The 22,458-nt window shown below is 48.1% G+C and overlaps 1 protein-coding gene across 1 annotated transcript; it reads left to right on the plus strand.

Moving 5' to 3' along the window:
* Positions 1 to 1,832: 1,832 nt before the first annotated feature.
* MLYCD (malonyl-CoA decarboxylase) lies at positions 1,833 to 21,619 on the plus strand. The gene is made up of 5 exons (XM_002761212.5): positions 1,833 to 2,390; positions 12,669 to 12,781; positions 13,782 to 13,938; positions 17,689 to 17,838; positions 20,385 to 21,619. Exons 1-5 carry the CDS (start codon positions 1,863 to 1,865, stop codon positions 20,916 to 20,918), a joined length of 1,482 nt encoding a protein of 493 aa, XP_002761258.2. The 5' UTR covers positions 1,833 to 1,862; the 3' UTR covers positions 20,919 to 21,619.
* Positions 21,620 to 22,458: the final 839 nt, after the last annotated feature.

The following is a 22,458-nucleotide window of genomic DNA, read 5'->3' on the forward strand; positions in this document are numbered from 1 at the left end:
TCATTTTTGGATTGGGGCAGTCTTTTGAAACAAGGACATGAGTCAGAAAAAGCAGAGGATGGCTGTTGACACCTATCGAAAAACAAGTATAAACACAGAGGAAGAAAGCAGGAGCCAGAAATTGTGTAAAAAAAGAAGGTACTGGGAAAGTTGAGAAAGAGCAGGGTTGTGGGGTACTACACTTGATAAAGGCTTAAGCAAAGTTAAGCTTTCAAGACAAGATTCCTAAAGCAAGGCAGGAGTATTCTAGAATTAGACAAGAGCTCACCCGACTAGGAAAACAGACCACCAGTTTGAACCAGACAGACTCGCTTAGCCAGCTGGCAATATGGTTTCACCACTTCTTAGAAAATAGGAACGGAGGCAGGGTGCGGTGGCTCACGCCTGTGATCCCAGCATTTTGGGAGGCCGAGGCAGATGGATCACGAGGTCAGGAGATCAAGACCATCCTGGCTAAGACGGTGAAACTCAGTCTCTACTAAAAATACAAAAAATTAGCTGGCTGTGGTGGCATGCATCTGTAGTCCCAGCTATTTGGGAGGCTGAGGCAGGAGAATTGCTTTAACCCCTGGGAGGCAGAGTGAACCAGGATAGCACCACTGCACTCCAGCCTGGGCAACAGAGCTAGACTCTGTCTCAGAGAAAAAAAAAAAGGAAAGAAAAGAGGAATGGAGAGGTGAGCTCAAAAGCCACCACTAGGCCTTCAGAATGCTTTGTGTGTCTGCGTCTTGGCAGAATGAGCCAAATGTAGTTTCTTCATACCCCATGAGACACACTCAGCAAATGCTGTCCTCATATAGAATTACCTCTCGGTGTCTTTATACTCCAATACCTGCACCAAAGCGTTCTACCTATAGAAATCCTAGCACCTAGACATAGTCAGCCAAGTACATGGCTCCCTCAACTTCCAACCGAAGATTCCATATTTCCATCTGAGTGGAACAAAATCCCACTGCGTTCCTAATACCTCCTGTAATTCTGCATGTGGGAGACATGGTATGTGACATTCTGTTCTGCAAATTGTAATGGATTGGGGAAGGAGAGAGAAATTGAGTTCAGGCCTAACTTCCCAGAGGACAAAATAAATCTCTCTTGATAACTGCAGTTATCTAAGAACTATTTCAAAGAAAACTCCGTGTCATCCTGGCCTTTGTTCAAGGGTATGGCTTTCCATCAGCCTCCGCGTCTCTATGTCTCTCTTGCTCTCTCTCACATACATAGGTATGTGTGTATGCATATGTACGTGTATATATACATACATGCGTATGCATATAGACATATTTTCCCTCCCTATACACACACTCTCACACCCCTCCAACCTCTGTGTAAGACCCTGACGCGAATGGTGAGGGCCTAGGCAGGGGTCAAAGGCTACTCTGCCAGAGGATTTCCACAAACACCTTTAAGCACGCAGATGCCTCGGCTCCTCCCAAACACACTGAATCTGAATCTCTCGGATTCTGATTTCGGAGCCCAGGAATCCTCCAGGGCAGGAGCTCCCGGGCGACTGTGATGCCCCTGGAGGCTGGAGGTGCTCGGATCTAGGGAGGAGGAGGCCCTGGTGCAGTGCAGTGGGGGAAGAGAGGAGGGGACGGTGCCTCTAGGCGGCCAGGTGTTAGGACCGGAGGACAAGCGAACAGCTGAGCGGGAGGCTCCGAGGCCGCCCCACCCCCAGACGGTAACCTTTGGCCACCCTTGGCCCCGAGCCACCGCCAGAGCCGCCCCCGCCCCGCCACCCAGCCCTCTGATTGGCCGCCTCCCCGCCCGGCCCCCGGCCTCGGCCAATGGGGCCGGCGCACGCCGGAAGCCGGAAGCGCGGCAGCGTCAGCGGCGCTCCTCCTGGACGGCTGTAGTGCGGCGCCATGCGAGGCCTCGGGCCAGGTCTGACAGCCAGGCGTCTTCTCCCGCTGCGGTTTCCCCCGCGGCCGCCCGGGCCCCGGCTGATAAGCGGGCAGGCGGCCGGCGCCCTGGAGCGGGCCATGGACGAGCTGCTGCGCCGCGCGGTGCCGCCGACGCCGGCCTACGAGCTGCGCGAAAAGACGCCGGCGCCCGCCGAGGGTCAGTGCGCGGACTTCGTGAGCTTCTACGGCGGCCTGGCCGAGACGGCCGAGCGGGCCGAGCTGCTGGGCCGCCTGGCGCGGGGCTTCGGGGTGGACCATGGCCAGGTGGCCGAGCAGAGCGCCGGCGTGCTCCAGCTGCGCCAGCAGCAGCGGGAGGCCGCGGTGCTGCTCCAGGCGGAGGACCGGCTGCGCTACGCGCTGGTGCCGCGTTACCGCGGCCTCTTTCACCACATCAGCAAGCTGGACGGCGGCGTGCGCTTCCTGGTGCAGCTGCGGGCCGACCTGCTCGAGGCGCAGGCCCTCAAACTGGTGGAGGGGCCACACGTCCGGGTAAGGGGCCGCCCTCGACCCCCCCTCCCCCGGCAGCGCGGACCGGCCGCCCTCCTCCAGTAGTCCTCACTTCACCCCTCCACGCCCCGCACACCCTGCCTGAAACCACGCTCAGTTCACCCGTGGTTACTGACCGCCAACTCTACCCCCTTCCCACGCTGTCTGAGTCCTGGACTCGCCAGAGCACAGCCCCTCCTCCCTCCAGTCTGGCCTTGAAGTCCTCATTTGTATAGTGTTTACTAAGTACTCAGGACTTGGTGACCTTTAAGGTAACTGTCACCTGTTGTACCTGATTAGTGTGTGCTATACCGTCTCTCTTCTGATCATTGTAGCTGAGAAGTGTTTCATCTTTATGGTATACCTGCACTAGAGTGTCAGGCTGAGCATCAGGCAGCCTTCTGAGACCCTGGATGGTGTTTCAGAGGTTAATTGGGCACCCACTGTGTGTGAGACATTGTCCTAAGATGTCCTGTGAAATGCACAAAGATAAATAGAACTCAAGGTCACCACCACCGCCCAGGAGTCTCCATGGCTTCTGGCCTTCTCTCTGCTGCGTGACTTTTGGTAGGACAATTGAACTCCCTCAGTTCAGTACTTAATGTGATGATTCTGTGTCAGCTTCTTGAGTTAATCAGGCATTAGCACAGTTCATGTTACATGCAGATGCATACTTTGAGGTTTAAATGATTATGACCCGAAAGATGGCCTAGAGTAACGTATAGTCCTTTTATACTGTTAGTATTAAATATGCCAAAACACTAACCTGCCCTTCTTTATTTTTATTTTTGAGACAGGGTCTCACTCTGTTGCCCAGGCTGAAGTACAGTGGTGCCATCACGGCTCACTGTGGCCTCGACTTCCCCACGCTCCAGCGATCCTTCCACCTCAGCCTCCTGAGTAGCTGGGACTACAGGTGCAGGCCACCACGACTGGCTATTTTTTTTTTTTTTAGACAGAGTCTTGCTCTGTCACCAGGCTGGAGTGCAGCGGTGTGATCTAGGCTCACTGCAACCTTGGGGTTCAAGCGGTTCTTGTGCCTCAGCCTCCCTGGTTGCTGGGATTACAGGCAGCTGCCACCACGCCCAGCTAATTTTTTTGCATTTCTTTGTAGAGAGGGTGTTTCACCATGCTGCCCAGGCTTAACCTGCCCTTTTCAGGAATGAAAGATAATGTAAATGTTTCAGCAAGTTTTGGACATTCAGAAGTTTGTGAGCAGTTGGTGTTTAAAAAAAAAAATGCTGAACAGGTGAATGATTATGACCTAACCCATTTAAGAACTCTGATGCTAGTTTAATAGTTTTCATTTTCATTCTTTCAGTCTTAGGTGGGTGATAACGTGGATCCCTTTTACAGCAAAGGAGATAGACGCTGAGATTCTGTGACTTGTCCTTAACTTCAGAGCAAAAAGCCCTCACTGATCACCCACCCAAATCCAGGGTTCTTTGTATTACGCCTACTACCTTGCAGTTACTGTGTGAGTTAATCGGATGTTTATTAGAAACTTTCTTACCTCTTTTGGCTGCTTAGTCTTAGATGCGTAAAAATGGGCATAATTAAGGATGGGATTAATGTCAGGATTGACAGCAGTGGCCATGATTTGATTCCCCATGATAGCTGGTTAGTTTACAATGCTAAGCATTACTGAGGGTCAGGCATCTTTGGCCATAAGAATCTAAGACAGAAAACCCACAGCTGTTCATTGCGTGACATGAAATCAGTCATGAATTCTTACTGTGTTGAATTGTCTTGTTCTGGGCTCAAGCCCAGTCTGAATGAATGAGCTTTTCTGATCCACACCATGGACAGAGTACTTGGCAATATATCTTCCCCCCAAGTAAATGATCAGCTCCTCAAAAACTGGGAAACTTGTCTTAAATTTCTTGCATAGCAGAATGATGAATGAATCATTGCAGTAGATTCCTGGGTGCCCTGGCATGAGACACACTTGACACTAATCATTCAATACTGATGTGGAGGTGAGACTGCCCCACACTCCGTCATAGATTTTTGAGCCTGGGAGGAAGCCATGAAGAGCTTGAAAGGTTTCTGCACAGCTGAGAGAGTCCTCATATCAGACATGTGGACAGCTTTGTTCCTCGTTTATTTTTCACACCCAGTCCAATCCTGAGTTATCTGGTTCTGTGAGATGTTGTGGAATACATCCTTCTGTTCTTCCCCATGCGGGAAAACTTGGCTATCACATAGTCAGGAAGGAACACGTTGCATGGCAGCTGAACACACTCACATTCAGCCCTGACTTGTTGAAAAAAAGGAGCTGGCCCCTGGGAAATACCAAGGCTGCTGCGTCCTCAGACATTCACAAGTTTCCTTGCTTTTTTGACCAAGGCTATCCATATATATATGGGAGAAAACACTGCATACTATAATGTTAGGCCAAAAGTCCTGTGGACCAGAGATATTTCTCAAACCTCTAGAATGAATAACGGCACCCTGACCTTTGCCTCTACATATGGTTTGTACATAATGGCTCCGGGAGCCTTTTCGTGATTGCTCTGTCATGCCCCTTCCATTTCTTTACCTAGAAATCCCAGCCTTATATTCAGTGCATATAACTGTTAGTAGCTGAACCTGTTAATTCTCTTCCCCTTCCCTTGTTCTACATAGTTAAGTTTCCTCGTGTGTGTGTGTGTGTGTGTGTGTAGGTTTCTGTTTTGTTGTGTTTATGTTTTCTTAGAGAGGCGATCTTGTTATTTGTCCAGGCTGGTCTGGTACTCCTGGCCTCAAGCAACCAATCCTGCAGTCTCAAGTGCTGGGATTATAGATAGGCATGAGCAGAGATGTAATTTTTTTTTTAATTTCTGTCATTTAAATTAGTCTGAGAATACAGTTAAATTGTTCTGTGCATAGAACCTGTCAACTGGGATCCGATATTATAGCTATCATCAGAAATCACTTAATGTGGTATGATCTGATCTATTTTTTTATCTGATCTTTCTTTTTTTTTTTTTTTTTTTTGACAATCTTGCTGTGTTGCCCAGGCTGGGGTGCTCGGCTCACTTCATCCTCCGCCTCCTGGGTTCAAGCAATTCTCCTGTCCCAGCCTCCCAAGTAGCTGGGATTACAGGTGTCCACCACCACACCCAGCTAATTTTTGTATTTTTAATAGAGACAGAGTTTTACCATGTTGGCCAGGCTGGTCTCGAACTCCCGAGTTCAGGGGATCGCCTGCCTCAGCCTCCCAAAGTGCTGGAATTACAGATGTGAGCTACTGTGCCTGGCCCCCTTTTTTAAATAGACTCTGTTTTAAAGTAGTTTTAGGTTCCCAGGAAAACTGAGTAGAAGATACAGAGATGTCCCTTATACCCTCTGCCATCACCCAGGCATAGCTTCCCTCATTATCAACATCCTCCAACAGAGTCAGACATTAGTTACAACTCAGGAAGATACACTGACACATCCTTGTCACCCCAAGTCCCCAGTAGACATTAGCATTCACTTGTAGTGTTGAACATTCTGTGGGTTTGGTGTGGACACTATTTTGATTCCATTCCTTTTATCTCATTCAGGATTTTGCATCTACATTAATGAGGTGACTCAGCTAGAACTTTTCACTTTAAGGGATCCAGCATTAGAAGACACCAGAAGTTTGACACAGGAAGCTTTAGTGGAGGCTTCCCAGACCCCCAAGGGCTTTCCTAAGTGCTGAGTGCTCTCAGGGGAGCAGGGGTCTCACTCCCAGGTTGCCCCAGTCTCGGCACCCTGGATATGTGCACACCGAGCCCTGTCACACAGGCGTGCTACTTGCCTGGCTTCTTTTGGCCTTTGCATGTGCTAGATAAGCCCACGTGAGCATGCACTGTTTTACAGGAGAGCTCCTGTGGGCTGGGACCTGAGCATTTCCCTGGGCCTGAATGTAGTTCACTGTGTGATGCTACTCAGGTTCTTTTCTTGCTGAATACTATAGGTGCAAAGGCACTTTTTTGAATAAGTGGCAAATGTGAAGCCACAGAGTGATGCTGATGTTGTATGGGTTTTTGTTTGTTTGTATGTTTTTACACAGAGTCTCACACTCAGTCAGGCTGGAGTGCAGGGGCATGATCTTGGCTCACTGCAACTTCCGCCTCCCGGGTTCAAGAGATTCTCCTGCCTCGGCCTTCCGAGTAGCTGGAATTACAGGTGCCCGCCACGATGCCCAGCTAATTTATTTTTATTTTTAGTAGAGACCAGGTTTCACCATGTTGGCCAGGCTGGTCTCAAACTCCTGACCTTGTGATTCACCCACCTCAGCCTTCCAAAGTGCTGGGATTACAGGCATGAGCCACTGTACCCAGCTGATGCCATGTGTGTTACAGGACAGTGGGCATAGTGGAAGAAGCAAGAGACTGGGAAGGGAGCTCGTTTCCAGGTCCGTCTTTGCCATCCATTGCTTAGAGAAATGAGTTTAGGTGATTTTTATCCAACTCACTGAACCCTCCTGGGCCCATTGACACTGCACTGAGGGGAGAAATTCAGTTGATTGTTGGTCAGCTGAGAGGCAGCCTTCCACTCATCTAAGAAAAATATATTGGAGCTTTGCTAAAATATGGTATAAAAATGAGGGCATGGTTTGTCAAGACTTTGGTCTCTGACCAGGGATTGGGATTATTGGAAATGCATGAATCTGGAAGACTGGTGTCTCCTTCATGAGCCTAGCCCAGCATGAGGACAGGAGGCATGTGACCAGGCTGGAATACCTCTCTTCCTTGGGTATTTCAGATCAGATAAGGTATCTTTTCCTTATGTTGGGGACTCTTATCCTCTTTGATACAAAGTTCAGATGCAGTATCAGGTCTCCTGGCTGGGAAGAAGCAAGTGCTATTTGAAGGTTCCACAGTGTGCAATGGCCAAGTGTCTGTGTGGTGTTCGTCTAGATAGCAAACCCAGTGCATGGAGGAGGTAGACCCTGTCCATGGTTAACGACACGGATGTTCGGAGGCCCCTGTTATCGGATGCCTTGATGGGTGTCACGTCCTCACTTCTGCGCTATGCTATGTTCATCTCATGTAGACTTGTAGAGCTCCTTGGATTATAATAAGTGGATTGATCTTAACAGATTTATTCCAAGAGAAAATTTTAGTTGTTTCAATAATTAAGGAATTTGTAGACAGGGTATTTGTCAATATCCCTGACTACCGTGATCACAAAACTCAATTTTAATCTGTAGAAAAGAGAATGATAAAGAAATAATTTAGTATGGGGAGTGATAGAAAAATCTATAAAGCACCAGGTTTGGTGGCTTGTGCTGTAGTCCCAATCACTTTGGGAGGCTGAGGCAGGCAAATCACCTGAGGTCAGGAGTTCAAGACCAGCCTGGCCAACATGATGAAACCCTCTCTACTAAAAATACAAAAATTAGCCAGTCATGATGGCAGATACTTGTAATCCCATCTACTTGGGAGGCTGAGGCAGGAGAATTACTCAAACCTGGGAGGTGGAAGTTGCAGTGAGCTGAGATCGCACCATTGCACTCCAACCTGGGCAACAGAGTGAGACTCCATCTCAAAAAAAGATAAATCTATAAAGTGGCATAATTATATCAGGAAAATAAGTATTCCCTTTGAAATGTTCTTTTTTTTTTTTTTGAGACAGACTCTCACTCTGTTGCTGAGGCTGGAATGCAATGACGTGATCTGGCTCACTGCACCCTCTGCCTCCCAGTTTCAAGCAATTCTCCCACCTCAGCCTCCCAAGTAGCTGGGATAGGCTCTTGCCATCATGCCCAGCTGATTTTTGTATTTTTTGTAGAGATAGGGTTTTACTCTGTTGGCCAGGCTAGTCTCGGACTCCTGACCTCGGGTAATCCACTCGCCTCAGCCTTCCAAAGTGCTGGGATTACAGGTGTGAACCACTGCCCCCAGCTGTGTTCTTACTTTTTAAAATATTCTTTTCCTCTGGTCTGAGTGAGTTTGGAGGCTCATTACCATGTCTGGATTTGTGGCCTCCTGAACATAGAGGAGTTTGTGGGTGTGTGTGTGCCTGTGGTTTCATGGTAAGGTGGGTACAAGGTTGTAGTATGTGTTTGGGGGGTGGTGGTTTATAGGCTTTTGTTTTTTCTCCAGAGGCCCAGTGGGTTGATGACTTCAGTTTCTTAGAGGTGAAATCCCAGTGAAACGGAGTTGAATCCCCAGTAGAGGGGAAGGTCCGAGCAAGGTTCAGCAATTTGTGGGCACTCGAGGGAGGTTAACCATTAATTCTTTTTTTTTTTTGAGATGGAGTTTCGTTCTTCTTACCCAGGCTGGAGTGCAATGGCGCGATCTCGGCTCACCACAACCTCTGCCTCCTGGGTTCAGGCAATTCTCCTGCCTCAGCCTCCTGAGTAGCTGGGATTACAGGCACGCAACACCATGCCCAGCTAATTTTTTTTTTTGTATTTTTAGTAGAGACGGGGTTTCACCATGTTGACCAGGATGGTCTCGATCTCTTGACCTCGTGATCCAGCGGCCTCGGCCTCCCAAAGTGCTGGGATTACAGGCGTGAGCCACCAGACCATTAATTCTCGGAAGGGGTTCCTGATGGGTGGTTTGGACCTCGGAGTTAGGGTGAAATGAGAGGTGCTCGAACCTTAACAGAAGCACAGAAATGAGAGAAGGGACGTGTTCCCACTGCCACAGCCACCCGGCCATGCTAAACAATTGTGTTTCTTCTGCCTTTTAGTTAATAGAGTACTCCTTGTAGGTTCTAGTAAATTCTGTGCTTAGCTATGCTAAATAATACTTATTTTTAGATAGGAAAGTATATCCCAGTATGAAGTGTACACCTGCAGAGTGGCAGCTCATGTGAGTGGGAACTGTCCCCAAGTTTCTCGGCCTCTGCAGGGCTGCCCTCATCCATGAGGCAGCCTCCTTCCCCAGCTGAGGGCTTCTGGACAAGGGAAGGTATGTTTTCTTCACATACCCAAAATAGGCAGATCTTGATAGATCTTCAAAAGAGAGGGAACCAAGTTCTCTCTTAAAAGGAAAAGTTGGCTGGTCTAAGCAGCATCATACAACAGAATTAACAATACAGAATACACAGAGCTGGGTGCGGTGGCACGCACCTGTAGACCCTGCTCCTTGGGAGGTTCAGCTGAGCCCAGGAGTTCAAGTCCAGCCTGGGCAACACAGCAAGACCTGTCTCTAAAAAAAATAATAATAAGAAGACGTACTCCAGCAGAATCAACTGACACCTGTCACTGACCTTAGCATCACCAGGATATTCCCAGCAATTGTGTTTCTCAGTCTTGTATTGGTGACAAATGGTGGCTGAATTAATGCACGTACAGTCGAGGATGCTTCTTTCCTTGCTGTTGTTTGTATCCTGGCAACCTTGCCGTGTGCCGTGGTTCATTCCAGCCTGAGCAGCTGCTGCTGCTGTCAGAACTGAGCAACGGAGACTTCTCACCTTTAGCCCAGATTCCCAGTTCTCATGTACCAGTGTCACATTTTGTGGCTGTCAGGAGCCCAAAATAAAATGAAGAGATTTGTAGGGGAGGAGCTTTCATCAGCCAAACCATTTCTTTCATAATTGATATTGAATTGATAGTAAAACTAGGTATTTCCTGCTTTTTTCCCATCATGAATGTAAGAGAGATGCCAGTACCTCTTACACAGAGCTCAGCTCACCCGTTCCTAACGTGGGTGTGGAAGTCCCCTGGCTTCTGGGATGGTCCGTGGGTAGGTATCAGAGGAGTCCATGAACCCCAGGAAAAGGTGTTTTCACTGTCCTGGGGATGGGGCCCATGGTTTTTAGCACATACACAGGTGCGTGAGGATCCCAGAAGGCTAAGAAGCACTGTTGTCAAATGCAAAAAATGCAGTTTCATAAAGGGCCATTCTGTGTCACCCAGCAAATGATCTCTCTCGTCCCCCCTCCTGCTACTTTCTAATCACATTCTTTCCATTTTCCATCTTTTTCATCGGATATCAATCTGTTAGTGAATGTTTTGGGAACTGTAGGAGTAAATCAGAAATGGACTCTGCCTTGATGGAGTTTACAACCAAGTAAAGGAGACTCAGTTATGGACTGTAGAGTTAAAGGAACTGCAGAGCTCATCTGATGAGCCATCTGTCCGATGCTTAAATCCCTTTTAAAAAGCTCTGCTGAGTTCTGTCCACCCTGTGCTGAGGTTCACCATCTTCCGAGATGACCTCTGTGGACAGCCCTAGCTATTCAAAAGTTCTTCTTGACACTAAATTCAGTCCAAGTCTGATTTTCCATGGCTTCTACCAGTTGGTCCTAGATTTACTTCCCCGGCCCCCGTGGGGTCACATGGAACAAATTTGTGGTGTCTTTCGTGCCCTACTGATTAAACGTATAAAGGTAGTTCTCACCTCCTGAAAACTTCTCTGAGCTACCATCCCAAAACCTGCAACTCTTCCCCTGGCAACAGTTTTGAGTCCCTTCACCCTTTAACAGGAATTAAAATGTAAAATGGTCATATATAAAATTTGGAAGCTGAGGCAGGAGAATCGCTTGAACCCAAGAGGCGGAGGTTGCTGTGAGCCGAGATTGCACCACTGCATTCCAGCCTAGGACAGCAAGACAATATCTGTCAAAAAAAGAAAAAATTGTAGCTTTTGTAAAGCCATTCTTTGTATTTGTTGCCCACCGTGTTCTTTATGACCCTTATACAGAGATTCAGAAGGTCATTCCTGTCACGGATGTCCTGAGGTGTTCACTGTAATTCACTGGTAATGCTCAGTGGATTCGTTAATACATGGCTCATCCGTGAGTAACAGAGACTCAGTAACAGTAATTTGAATATGACAGACTTGGTCTGTCATGCGAAAGTCTGTAGGTAGGCAGCCCAGAGCTGATTCTGCTCTTTGGTGTCCTTGGTGGATCCAGACTTGGATCTTGTTGCTCTGCCCAGAAATTCCTTCATCTCCTAAGTCACATCATGGTGCAAGCTGGCTGCTCCAGTGCCAGCCATCACACCGCCTTCCAGTCTGCAGTGGAAAAGACAAAAAGATGGGCCAAGGGTAGGCTCCTGCTGTCTTTTCAAGTACCCCAAAGTGGCTGCAGGAGAATGCTGCGTACACCTCATTGGCCAGAACTCAGTCACATGGCTGCCCCCCAGCTGCAGTGCAGACTCTATACTGGACAGCTGTGTCCCTAGCTGAAAAGTGAGATTTCTGTTAATTTGGAAGAAAAGGGATACAGCCATTGGGAACAACAGGCTGTGGCAGTGCAGGCAACACTGAGATGGCGCTGCTCCTGCCCAGTGCCTGTGTTTTTCTGCTCTTGATTGAAAGGCTTCAGTGCCGATGGATCTTGGGTGGTCAAGTCAACTCACATTACTTGGGGACGTAGTTAGACTATAAATAAGTGAAGCAAAATTAGGGTAATTTCATCAACTCTGAAATGCACTGGTTGCCAGATACACTGTTATTTTATGTCTCTCTAAGAAAGATTAAAAATGCTTCCAGTTATGGCAGGGCACAGTGGCTCACGCCTGTAATCCCAGCACGTTGGGAGGCCAAGGCAGGTGGATTGCCTGAGCGCAGGAGCTCAAAACCAGCCTGGGCAACGTGGTGACACCGCATCTGTACAAAATATAAAACGAAAATTATCCGGGTGTGGTGGTGCTCACCTGTAGTCCCAGCTACTTGGGGGTCAGAGACAGGAGGATCACTTGAGCCCAGGAGGTCGAGGCTGCAGTGAGATGTGTTCATGCCATTGCACTCCAGCCTGGGTGACAGAGTGAGACCCTGTCTCAAAAAAAAAAAAAAATGGAAATGCTGCCAGTTAGACTGTGACCCGCAATCATTCAAAAGATGCATCCTGACCTAAGAGATGTGAAAATATGAAAATGTAGTTGATTAACTAGGGCTCCTGGACCAAGTACTTGTTTTTCTAAGGAAAAGCAGGAGTAATGTTTTGACATATCAGGGTTCCCGAGAGGCTGCAGACAGTGCTGTTGACCCCCTTGCTGTCTGTCATAGGTTTCTCTTACAGTGTGTCTTCCATTGTTATGTTAACTTTGTGTAATGAGTATGCTCACTCTGGTAAATGCATTGGAACATACTGTTTGATTTGGGCAACTTAGCTCAAATTGAATTATTTCCATTCAGGGGTCTTACAGACTGAAGTGGTTACATCTAAATCGAGAGTTGAATTAAAGCCTGACTTGGTTTGAGATAAGAGTCTGACAGAGGAATCTTGGAAACAGCTGTTTAGAGGATCGTCTTGCACAGTTGTCTCCCGTATCATGCCGGCGCGTTTTCATTTCCTGTGCTGGCCACAGCACAGAGCTGGGCTTGATCTGTTGTGCACTGAAGGCCTGTCTTCTCCTTTCAGGAGATGAATGGGGTGCTGAAAGGAATGCTCTCAGAATGGTTTTCCTCCGGGTTCCTTAACCTGGAACGTGTTACCTGGCATTCACCATGTGAAGTGCTGCAGAGAATCAGTGAGTGAGTATTCAGGTTTTCATTTGCTTTGTGCAGATATTTTTCATGTATATTTATATGTGTTTTATATTGGCTAAAAGCCGGTCTATCTCCCTTCACATGTGCAGTTTATTTCAAGTCTAATAAAATCCAAACACAGTATTTGCAAATGTGACTGTCACCACACATGATACTAAGATCATGGAGGAAGAGGAAAGGGCACCAAGAGAAACTGATGTTTCTCTCAGTGACCTGCACGTGGGGTCTTATTTGTGTCCTCTTGTTTAAAGCAAACAGGCCCATTTTCTGTCTTCCAAAGACCCCATGATCAGAGTTGTAGGTACTCACTGGACCAAGCATTGGCATTGATAATCAAAACGACATTTAGCCCACCTGGTTGTTAAGATGTCTCCCTAGGTTAAAGTCTCTCAACAAACTATATCATGTGTTACATCCAGGACACAGTATAACACAGGCTAGCGCGTCATGGTGCCTCACAACCCAGGACTCTTTGTGAGTAAGCATCTTCACGTTACATGTAGTCCCACGAAATGCAAGGTTTGAAAAGTGTCCTGTTCTTGGAAATGTAACCAATTCAAAGGGCTGACAGTGCCTGCTGCCATTTCACGTGCTGAAAACAGTAGCGGTGGGTGAGGTTGCTAGACAGGAGAAACCAGGTGAGCCCAGTGTTTCCAGCACTGGCAGCACTTCACAGAGACCCCAAGGAAAGAAAAGACACAGTGTCCAACACAAGCATTTGATTAGATGCTGCGTGGATCCTTCCCCAGAGCCTCACAAGCTCCTCTTAAAACTGGGATTCAAATTGGAGCACAATTTTGTTTGTAAAATGGTCATTCACTGTAGTTCCTCTCAGTGGGTTCTGTTTCTCATTAAAATGACGTTCTTTCCATTAAAGCTCTATTTAAAAAGTTTGTTTGACTTAGATGAATAATATGAATGAAGTCATAAACCGTTAAGTTGTGAATTATACATTCGTCTTACCTCTTTACAAATTTCACCCCAGATCGGAGGCCGTGCATCCTGTAAAAAATTGGATGGACATGAAGCGCCGCGTTGGGCCCTACAGAAGGTGTTACTTCTTTTCTCACTGTTCCACCCCTGGGGAGCCCCTGGTGGTTTTGCACGTGGCACTGACCGATGACATCTCCAGCAATATCCAGGTACCTGCGATGGTCAATTCGGGACAAGATAGGCATCCCACAAAGTCCCTTAAGTTGTGTTTTTGTTTTGCTTTGTTTTTACTTGATTTTATCCTCTTTTTTTGAAAATAAATGGTTTTGGGCTTTTTAATTGCTTAAATAAAGTCTCCAGATGTGTAGGTATAGAGTGTAGAACTGTAGCGGGCAGGCAGTTACGGAGCAAGGACGGCGTTCATCTGGCCCTGTTGACCTTGGGTTGAGAAACAGTTAGAGTCTCTCATGGAACACTTTTGTGAGGCAGAAAGTAATTGTGAAGGAAGAAGAGACAGGTTACCTGGTTCATACATGGTTCACCTTTACAGCTTTTGTTAAATGCCTGTGGGGAGTTTTAAAAGAGACTTGATTGGAAAATTGAAAGATACACTCCATCCCTCATACGTGATATGGGCCCAGGACACTGCCTGGCGAGTGCACATTATGGGACTTGTGGTTGATAGCCCCATCCCGTGGCAAGCTGCTCTGTTCCTGGATGAGTTTGGCAAGAATGTCTGAAATGTTCCTGCAGACCCATGGGGGCAGGAGAACAAGGGACCACATTGCGAAGTCTGGGAATAGGAGAGCTAAAGACAGGTGGCAGGGAGTCGGAGGCTCCTGGGCCGGCACATGTTGGCTCAGGGACTGTGAGAAAGCTGAGTGGGTGGTGGTCCAGCACAAGGTGAGTGCCCTAGGCAGGTGTCCTGCTGAGAAGTTAGAGAAGTTGAGTAGGGCAGATGAGCAGATGCTTCTGATCAGCAAGGAGAAACTCATCCCCTTACAGAGTCACACCCTGACGCCCTGTTGGTGGGATGAGGGGCCGTTCTGCCTTCCTTGAGGGCAGTTTGGCAAGATGAATGAAAATTCAGATTGTGCATTTCTTCCGGCCTAAAAATTCCACCCTTAGGAATTTCTCTGGGGAGATGCTCAGCCCTGAGAGTTAGATGGCTGCTCCTGCAGCATTGCTGACAGTTAGAAAGGCTGGATGATGACCCAGGGCCCATCAGGGGACAGTGGGCTCCAGAAGTGTGTTGTAAACACATGGTGCGGCCTCGGTACGTCGGATTTCTGTCACGTATTTAAATATTGATGTAGGTTTATATTTTGACATGGAAAGCCAAGCTTGACTTATTGTTGAGGTGAAGGTCAAGTTTACACAGTAGCATGTGTAGAGTGTGGTCTTATGATCAACATTAATAATACCTGTTGAGTATGTGCTCTGTGCCTGTCAGTCCATGAAGCACGTTTTGTGTGTTATTGCTCAGAGCGCCTGTGATTTAGGTATTATGAGAAAACTGAGGCTTAGGGGGACATTTGTAACTTATCCATGATCATAGAGCAAGTAAGGGTGGAACTGGAATTCAAACCCCGCCCACATCCTGACTTTAAGGGGAAGGGGCCTTCCATATGTGTAGCATTGCGCATATGCATTTGGGCACATGAGAACGTGCATGGGTCCGCGGTCCTATGTATATTTAACACTGTGCATACTGGGAGCCTATGAGACAGACCTGGAAAGGTGTGCATGGAAACGTCAGCAGCAGCAGGCATGGGGATTAGCTTTTGCAATAATTCAGTATTTTTTCTTTTTTATGTGTCTATTTATTTTTATTACTAAAGATGGGGTTTCACCATGATGGCCAGGCTGGTTTTGAACTCCTGACCTCAGGTGATCCACCCACCTCAGCCTCCCAAAGTGTTAGGATTACAGGCGTGAGCCACCACACCTGGCCTAATTTAGTATTTTTTCTTTATGCATGTATGTTTTTTTCTCTTTTTTTGTTTGTTTCATTCACTTTGCCTTGTAAAAAAAATTTTTTTTGCCTCTTTGATGTTACCCTACCTCCCTTGTATAACTAAAAAAAGTTTTGGCCAGGCGTGGTGGCTCACGCCTATAATCCCAGCACTTTGGGAGGTCGAGGCAGGTGGATCACGAGGTCAAGAGATCGAGACCATCCTGGTCGACAAGGTGAAACCCCGTCTCTACTAAAAATACAAAAATTAGCTGGGCATGGTGGTGCGTGCCTATAGTCCCAGCTACTCAGGAGGCTGAGGCAGGAGAATGGCTTGAACCCAGAAGGCGGAGGTTGTGGTGAGCCGAGATCGTGCCATTGCACTCCAGTCTGGGTAACAACAGCGAAACTACGTCTCAAAAAAAAGAAAAAAAAAAAAAAGAAAGTTTTGTTTTTATTTTGAAAACTTTTAAAAAACATTGCTGGGATTTTTGCACAAGGTAACTTACAGACTTCTTGATAAAGGAGAGCCAGCACAGTGGCTCACACCTGTAATCCCACCACTCTGGGAGGCTGAGGCAGCCAGATCATCTGAGGTCAGGAGTTCCAGACCAGCCTGGCCAACATGGCAAAACCCCATCTCTAATAAAATACAAAAATTAGCGGGTGCCTGTAATCCCAGCTACTTGGGAGGCTGAGGCTCAAATAAGAATCGCTTGCTAGGAGGCAGAGGTTGCAGTTAGCCAAGATTGCACCACTGCACTTCGGCCTGGGCAACAGAATGAGACTCCATCTCAAAAAAAAAAAAAAAAAAGGAGATAAGCCTGGGAGTGATATGAAGTGAGCTCTGTTCTTTGAGCCCCGAGGCTCTTCCATAGAGTGCAGTGTAGGACAGCAGTCCCAGCACGGGCCTCAGAGGATGTCCCCTCCGTGTCAAGAGCTCTCCTGCTTTCCTCACAGCAGTGTTGCTTAACTTTGTAGGAGTCACAGACCCCGTTAAGAATCTAAAGGGAAAAAAGGCTGAGGACATTTTCCTTAGGGTAGATATGCATAGACTCACACATTCCATGGACAGTTTCAGAAAGTTCATGGACTGACTGCCAGACCTGAAGTATGCGCTCTGAGCCAAATACTTCTTCTGGAACCAGAGGTAGCTGGTAGAAGGTAAAACAGTTTAAATTGGTTCTTCAGAAGGAAGCTAGTGTACCTGCTTCGAAGCAAACGAAAAGGTAACCCCTGCTATTCCACTGTTAGCAAGTGACCTTTTGAGTATTAGGGATTATGCTTCAGAGTATTGGGGATTAAAAAACGCTGCAGTCAGAAATGAGAGGCACTAAACTCAGACTTCAGCAAAGCAGCTTCCATTCTAGGTCATTTCTTAGATTGCCTCGCGTGTCCATCTGTGCAAATGTGTGTTGCCATTAAGGAAAAACAAAGATGGCACAAAACCGAAAAGGGACATGAAAAATTCAAACAAAGGTAAATTTCCTAAAAGAAAATGATATGGGAATGCATATGGCCTCTTGAGAAATGTGAAAAACTAGGGTTCAGAGAAAAAGAGGGAAGACAATTGAATGGTGTAAAACACCAGGACTTTAAGGACAAGCTGAAGGAACTAAAGCTGTTTGGTCTCGAGGATCAGCGTGTTAGCACGTGTTAGCGCATGTTACCAGGGGAGTTTACGGAGCAGGTTTTTGTTTGCACAAAGGCTTGAGAGAGACAGAAAGGGACATACGTTGCTCTTCAACAAAGTTTGCATGAACATTGCAAAATGGCACGAACAATGCAGCACTGAGGACCCCAAGGAGGCTGAGGACGTTTTCCTGTAGAGAGTTTTCAAAACAGCGGCTTTTAGGCTCCATAGCCTGAACCCCAGCTGGGAGCCGAGTTCTCTGCCATCTCTTTCAGTGCTCTGAGAATTGTCTTCTGGCCCCAGCAACAGGGTTGCCATGCGGGCTGCAGAGCGTCCAGGCTGTCCTAAGAACCCTCATCCGTGTTTTTCCAGGCAATCGTGAAGGAAAGTCCTCCATCAGAAACAGAAGAGAAAAACAGAATTGCTGCTGCCATCTTTTATTCTATCAGTTTGACCCAGCAGGGACTCCAGGGGGTGGAGCTGGGAACATTCCTCATAAAACGAGTCGTCAAGGAGTTGCAGGTAAGTGACATGCAGGGAGGCCCAGTCACACTTGGCTTCCATGTGGTCAGGTCAGAGAACCTCGTGGGGTGTCAGGTGCCATGAGGGACACAGATGAAGACAGGAGCTAAAGGGACAGGCAGGGAATAGAAGGGGTGCCAGTGGCCCCTCAGCAGCTCCTAGGAGCCATGAGTCTCTCAGAGAGATGAGAATGATGCTGAAATGAGGCCTCCAGCCCAGCTGTGCAGTCGCCAGCAAGATGCAGCTGTGTTCTGAGGTCATCAGCTCTCTCTAGGGCAACTTCATTGTGATCTGCTCAGGACGCTCATAATTTCATGCGTCCTGGTGTAAGTGTCACTCTCAAGTGTCCCAGCCAGATGGCACAGCTGGTGGTCATCCTGCCATGTCAGACCTCCCCTTGCCCCTGCCCACACACTCAGGGTCTCTGGTGCCTAGCATGCTGTCAGCGTGGGCCTTCTCACAGCCTGTGAGGGGGTGCTGAGGTTTGACCAGACAGCTCAAAGGTAGGTGCTTCGGCTCAGTTTTGATCTAACTCCCTTCTCTTTGCTGCCCTGTGAAAAACACATTAACCATCCTGCAACAGAAAGGTTGAAATTCACTCCGGGCCTAGGCTTTCAGAAACCACCAGCCTCATCAGGGGTTTTAATAAACGGATGTGTAGAATCTAGTGCTTAGTTACAGTAGCTAGATGATTGCTAATGACTGGCTCTGAGTGGGGTACTCTGTGCTGGGGGCTGCACATAGCTGCAGCAGAGCCCTTCCTTAGAGGGTGACAGTGTGCAGTGGGGACATTTACACGCTCCTCATAAATTCATAATCAATTTCAAATTGAAGCCCTCAGAATTAGGCTGGGTGTTGGCTTCTTTACCACGCAGCCATGTTTCCCCTGGGTAACGATAAGCCACCGCTCATTCACACAGTTTCCTTGTTGGTCTGTCTTAGCTGAGGGTGGTAATGAGCAGGGCAGGGAGGGGAATGTATCAGGGTAAGGAAGGCAGGAAGAGGACGAGGAGATCCTGGGATCTGGGGGAGTCAGGCCTTAGCCCAGTAGCTGTCCTGAGGGTGCCACTTACTTGCCCCTGTGCAGCCAGCATAGAGTCCTCAAAGGGAGTCTAGAAGGGAGCGAATAACCCCTCTGCAGGGAGGTGCTCATCCGGGTTTACAAAAGTAGAACACAGCCGGGCACGGTGGCTCATGCCTATAATCCCAGCACTTTGGAAGGCCAAGGCAGGTGGATCACCTGAGGTCAGGAGTTTGAGACCAGCCTGGCCAATGTGGTAAAATCCCATCTCTACTAAAAATACCAAAATTAGCTGTGTGTGGTGATACACACCTATAGTCCCAGCTACTTGGGAGGCTGAGGCAGGAGAATTGCTTGAACCCAGGAGGCGGAGGTTGCAGTGAGCTGAGATCACGCCACTGCACTCCATCCAGCCTGGGAGCAACTGTCTCAAAAGAGAAAAGCAAAAAACCTGGGAGCCACCACAAATGCTCAAGGAGAGGAACATGGTGAGGAACGTAACAGTCTTCTCTTTTCATTTTCCATGTTACTCTGGTTAAAATTCTCTGTTTTTGAATTTTAAATAACGAGAAAATGCTCACAATATAAATTCATAATGCAAAATGTAGAATAAGTGTCTCACCTGTGCAAAAATCGCATCAAGAAACACCAGCAGTTTACTGTAGCAAACTGGACGGTAGTCTTCTCAGTGTAGTGGAGTATGACGGCTTTCTTTTCTTCTGTCATTAGTTTTTTTTTAAATTTCTATAGTGAGCGTGTATTACATTTATAATCGGAAAGTAATGGATTTTTGGAAATGAGAATGAGATCTCTGTATAGTTGGGACAATCACAATTGAGCCGTGTCATGTGATGTGGACAGATCCCCGCAGCCGCCTCCTCTGCCCCGTTGTGCACCCCCTGTGGTGTGGCTGGTCGCTCACTTATCCATCCCTGGGCACTTGTGCCAAGCAGCTGAGCAGCTTGTGGGGCCTCAGAGGTGGCCGTGGGAGGGGCATGGTGTGCGGGACAGACACGGTCTGCAGTGAGTAACTGTGGCACACCACGTCCACTCCCCACTCGCCGGCTGTCTGGTTTTAGGCATGTCCCCCAACACACTAGTCTCTGTTTTGCCGACATGACAAGGGATGGTGGGAACCCAAGTGCCCTGCCTCAGGGAGTCAGGATGCCTCCAGGGCCGGGCACACATCAGGTTCCTGATAACTGTTCCCTGTTGGGTGCGGTGGCGCATGGCTGCGGTCCTAGCTACTGAGCAGGCCAGGGCAGGAGGATGGCTTGGACCCAGGAGATCGAGGCTGCAGTGAGCCAGGGTGACGCCACTGCACTCCAGCCAGGGCAATAGAGCAAGACCCTGACTCTAAGGAAAAAAAAAGTTTCTTGAAAGAAGATAAGTAGCATGTATCGGATGTCACTCCGCCCACTACACAGCAGCAACCGTAGGTTGAGAGGTGCTCCTGTCTTGGTAACGTACCTGCTGAATTTGTGTGTTTTCTTCGCCTTCCTTCCACCCCAACCATGCTTTACAGAGAGAGTTTCCTCACCTTGAGGTGTTTTCAAGTCTGTCACCTATACCTGGATTCACCAAATGGCTTCTGGGGCTTCTGAGCTCGCAAACAAAGGAGCACGGGAGGAATGAACTCTTTACAGATTCGGAATGTAAGGAAATCTCAGAGATCACAGGTGGCCCCATTAACGAGACCCTCAAGCTCCGCCTCAGCAGCAGCGAGTGGGTGCAGTCAGAGAAGCTGGTGCGGGCACTGCAGGCCCCGCTGATGAGGCTCTGCGCCTGGTACCTGTATGGAGAGAAGCACCGCGGCTACGCACTGAACCCTGTGGCCAACTTCCACCTGCAGAACGGGGCAGTGCTGTGGCGCATCAACTGGATGGCGGATGTGAGCCTCAAAGGCATCACCAGCTCCTGCAGCCTGATGGCCAACTACCGCTACTTCCTGGAGGAGACCGGCCCCAACAGCACCTCATACCTCGGCTCCAAGAACATCAAGGCCTCCGAGCAGGTCCTCAGCCTAGTGGCCCAGTTTCAGAAGAACAGCAAGCTCTGACAGTAAACCTCTCCTGAGTCACATGGCTCCGGCTGAGAAGACACTTATCTTCTGGAGGGGCTGGGAGTTATGAAGGAGCTTTCCAAACAAAGCCAAAGTCGACTGTGTTCTCAGGCCCGCATCCAGGCCACGCTGTGAGGCCAGACCTCCACTTCCCTTACCTTGGGCGAGACACGTGCCCAGTGCAAGACAGTGGTGGGTGTGGGTGCACACAGATGGGTAGGTCGCTGTGCGGTCTCTAGAAGATTCTGTCATAGCCCTTGGCCTCACTCTCTGCCCTGGGCTGGTAGGCCTGTCTTCAGGAATCTTCAGGAAGCTGTGCAGCCTCTGCCATTGTTGTCCCAGGGGGATCTGGCAGCCTCCCACTGACCAGGGCGAGTAACCCAGATGAGAACAGATGTTCCTTCATGCTCATAGAACAGAAGGCGGTGGTGGTTGTTTTAGCCATTTCTCTCCATGCAGTGCAAAGGGATAAAGGGCTGTGCTACACTTTCCCAGTTAAATTCTGAAGCTCATAAATGTATCAAAAGGTTTGTGACTTTGCACAAGGTGTGCGTAGTAAGTTAACTTGTTGAACACAGAAATCTTGCTGCTTGAGGCATACATTGGATGATAGGCTTTAAATTATCAGGGATTCAAGTTCATAGTGAACTTCACAGTAAAGAACATGTTTGTTCTATAAAACATTAAACGTGATTATGTAATTGTGGTTGTCTTTAAAATTAGAGACCAGGGAAGGCTGGAATCTGCCAGCCAGCCAGTGGGGTATTTGACATGAAGGGGCCTGGGATGAGTGGGATAAGAACAAAGATGAAGGAAGGGGCAATCACTGTGCTTGTGGGAGGAAGGTGTGTGTGTGTGTGTATGTATATATGTATCAGTGCACGTCTCTGTGTGCATGTGGACTAGTGTGTGTCTATCAGTGCATGTCTTTATGTGCATGTGCATGAGTATGTCTGCATCCATCAGTGCCTATATGTGTACATGTGAACAAGCATGTCTGAATCTGTATCAGTGCACATCTGCATGTGCATGAGCTTGTCTGTATCAGTGCACATCTGTGCATGTGTATGAGCGTGTCTGAATATATCAGTGCACATCTGTGCGTGTGCATGAGCTTGTCTGTATAGTGCACATCTGTGTGCGTGTACAAGCGTGTCTCTGAATCTGTATCAGTGCACATCTGTGCGTGTGCATGAGCTTGTCTGTATCAGTGCACATCTGTGCATGTGCACGAGCATGTCTGTACATGTGCACGAGCATGTCTGTACATGTGCACGAGCATGTCTGTATCAGTGCATGTCTGCACACGTCTGCGTGTGCATGTGCTTACACGTCTGTGTGTGTCTGTGTGCATGCATCTGCAGGTGTGCTGTCCTTGCTGTCGTCAGTTGGGCAGACAGGTCCCTCCCCTTGACTTCACTGCCTTTTATCTCCCAGACCATGCCAGGCTACTTCTCTGTCTTCTGCATACAGCCTGTTGCCTCCTGACAGACAGTGTGATGGTGGAAGGTTTCTCATGCCTCTTGTTCTCTGGACT

The sequence above is a fragment of the Callithrix jacchus genome, chromosome 20 (assembly GCF_049354715.1).
Source record: "Callithrix jacchus isolate 240 chromosome 20, calJac240_pri, whole genome shotgun sequence".
Taxonomy (NCBI): Eukaryota; Metazoa; Chordata; class Mammalia; order Primates; family Cebidae; genus Callithrix; species Callithrix jacchus.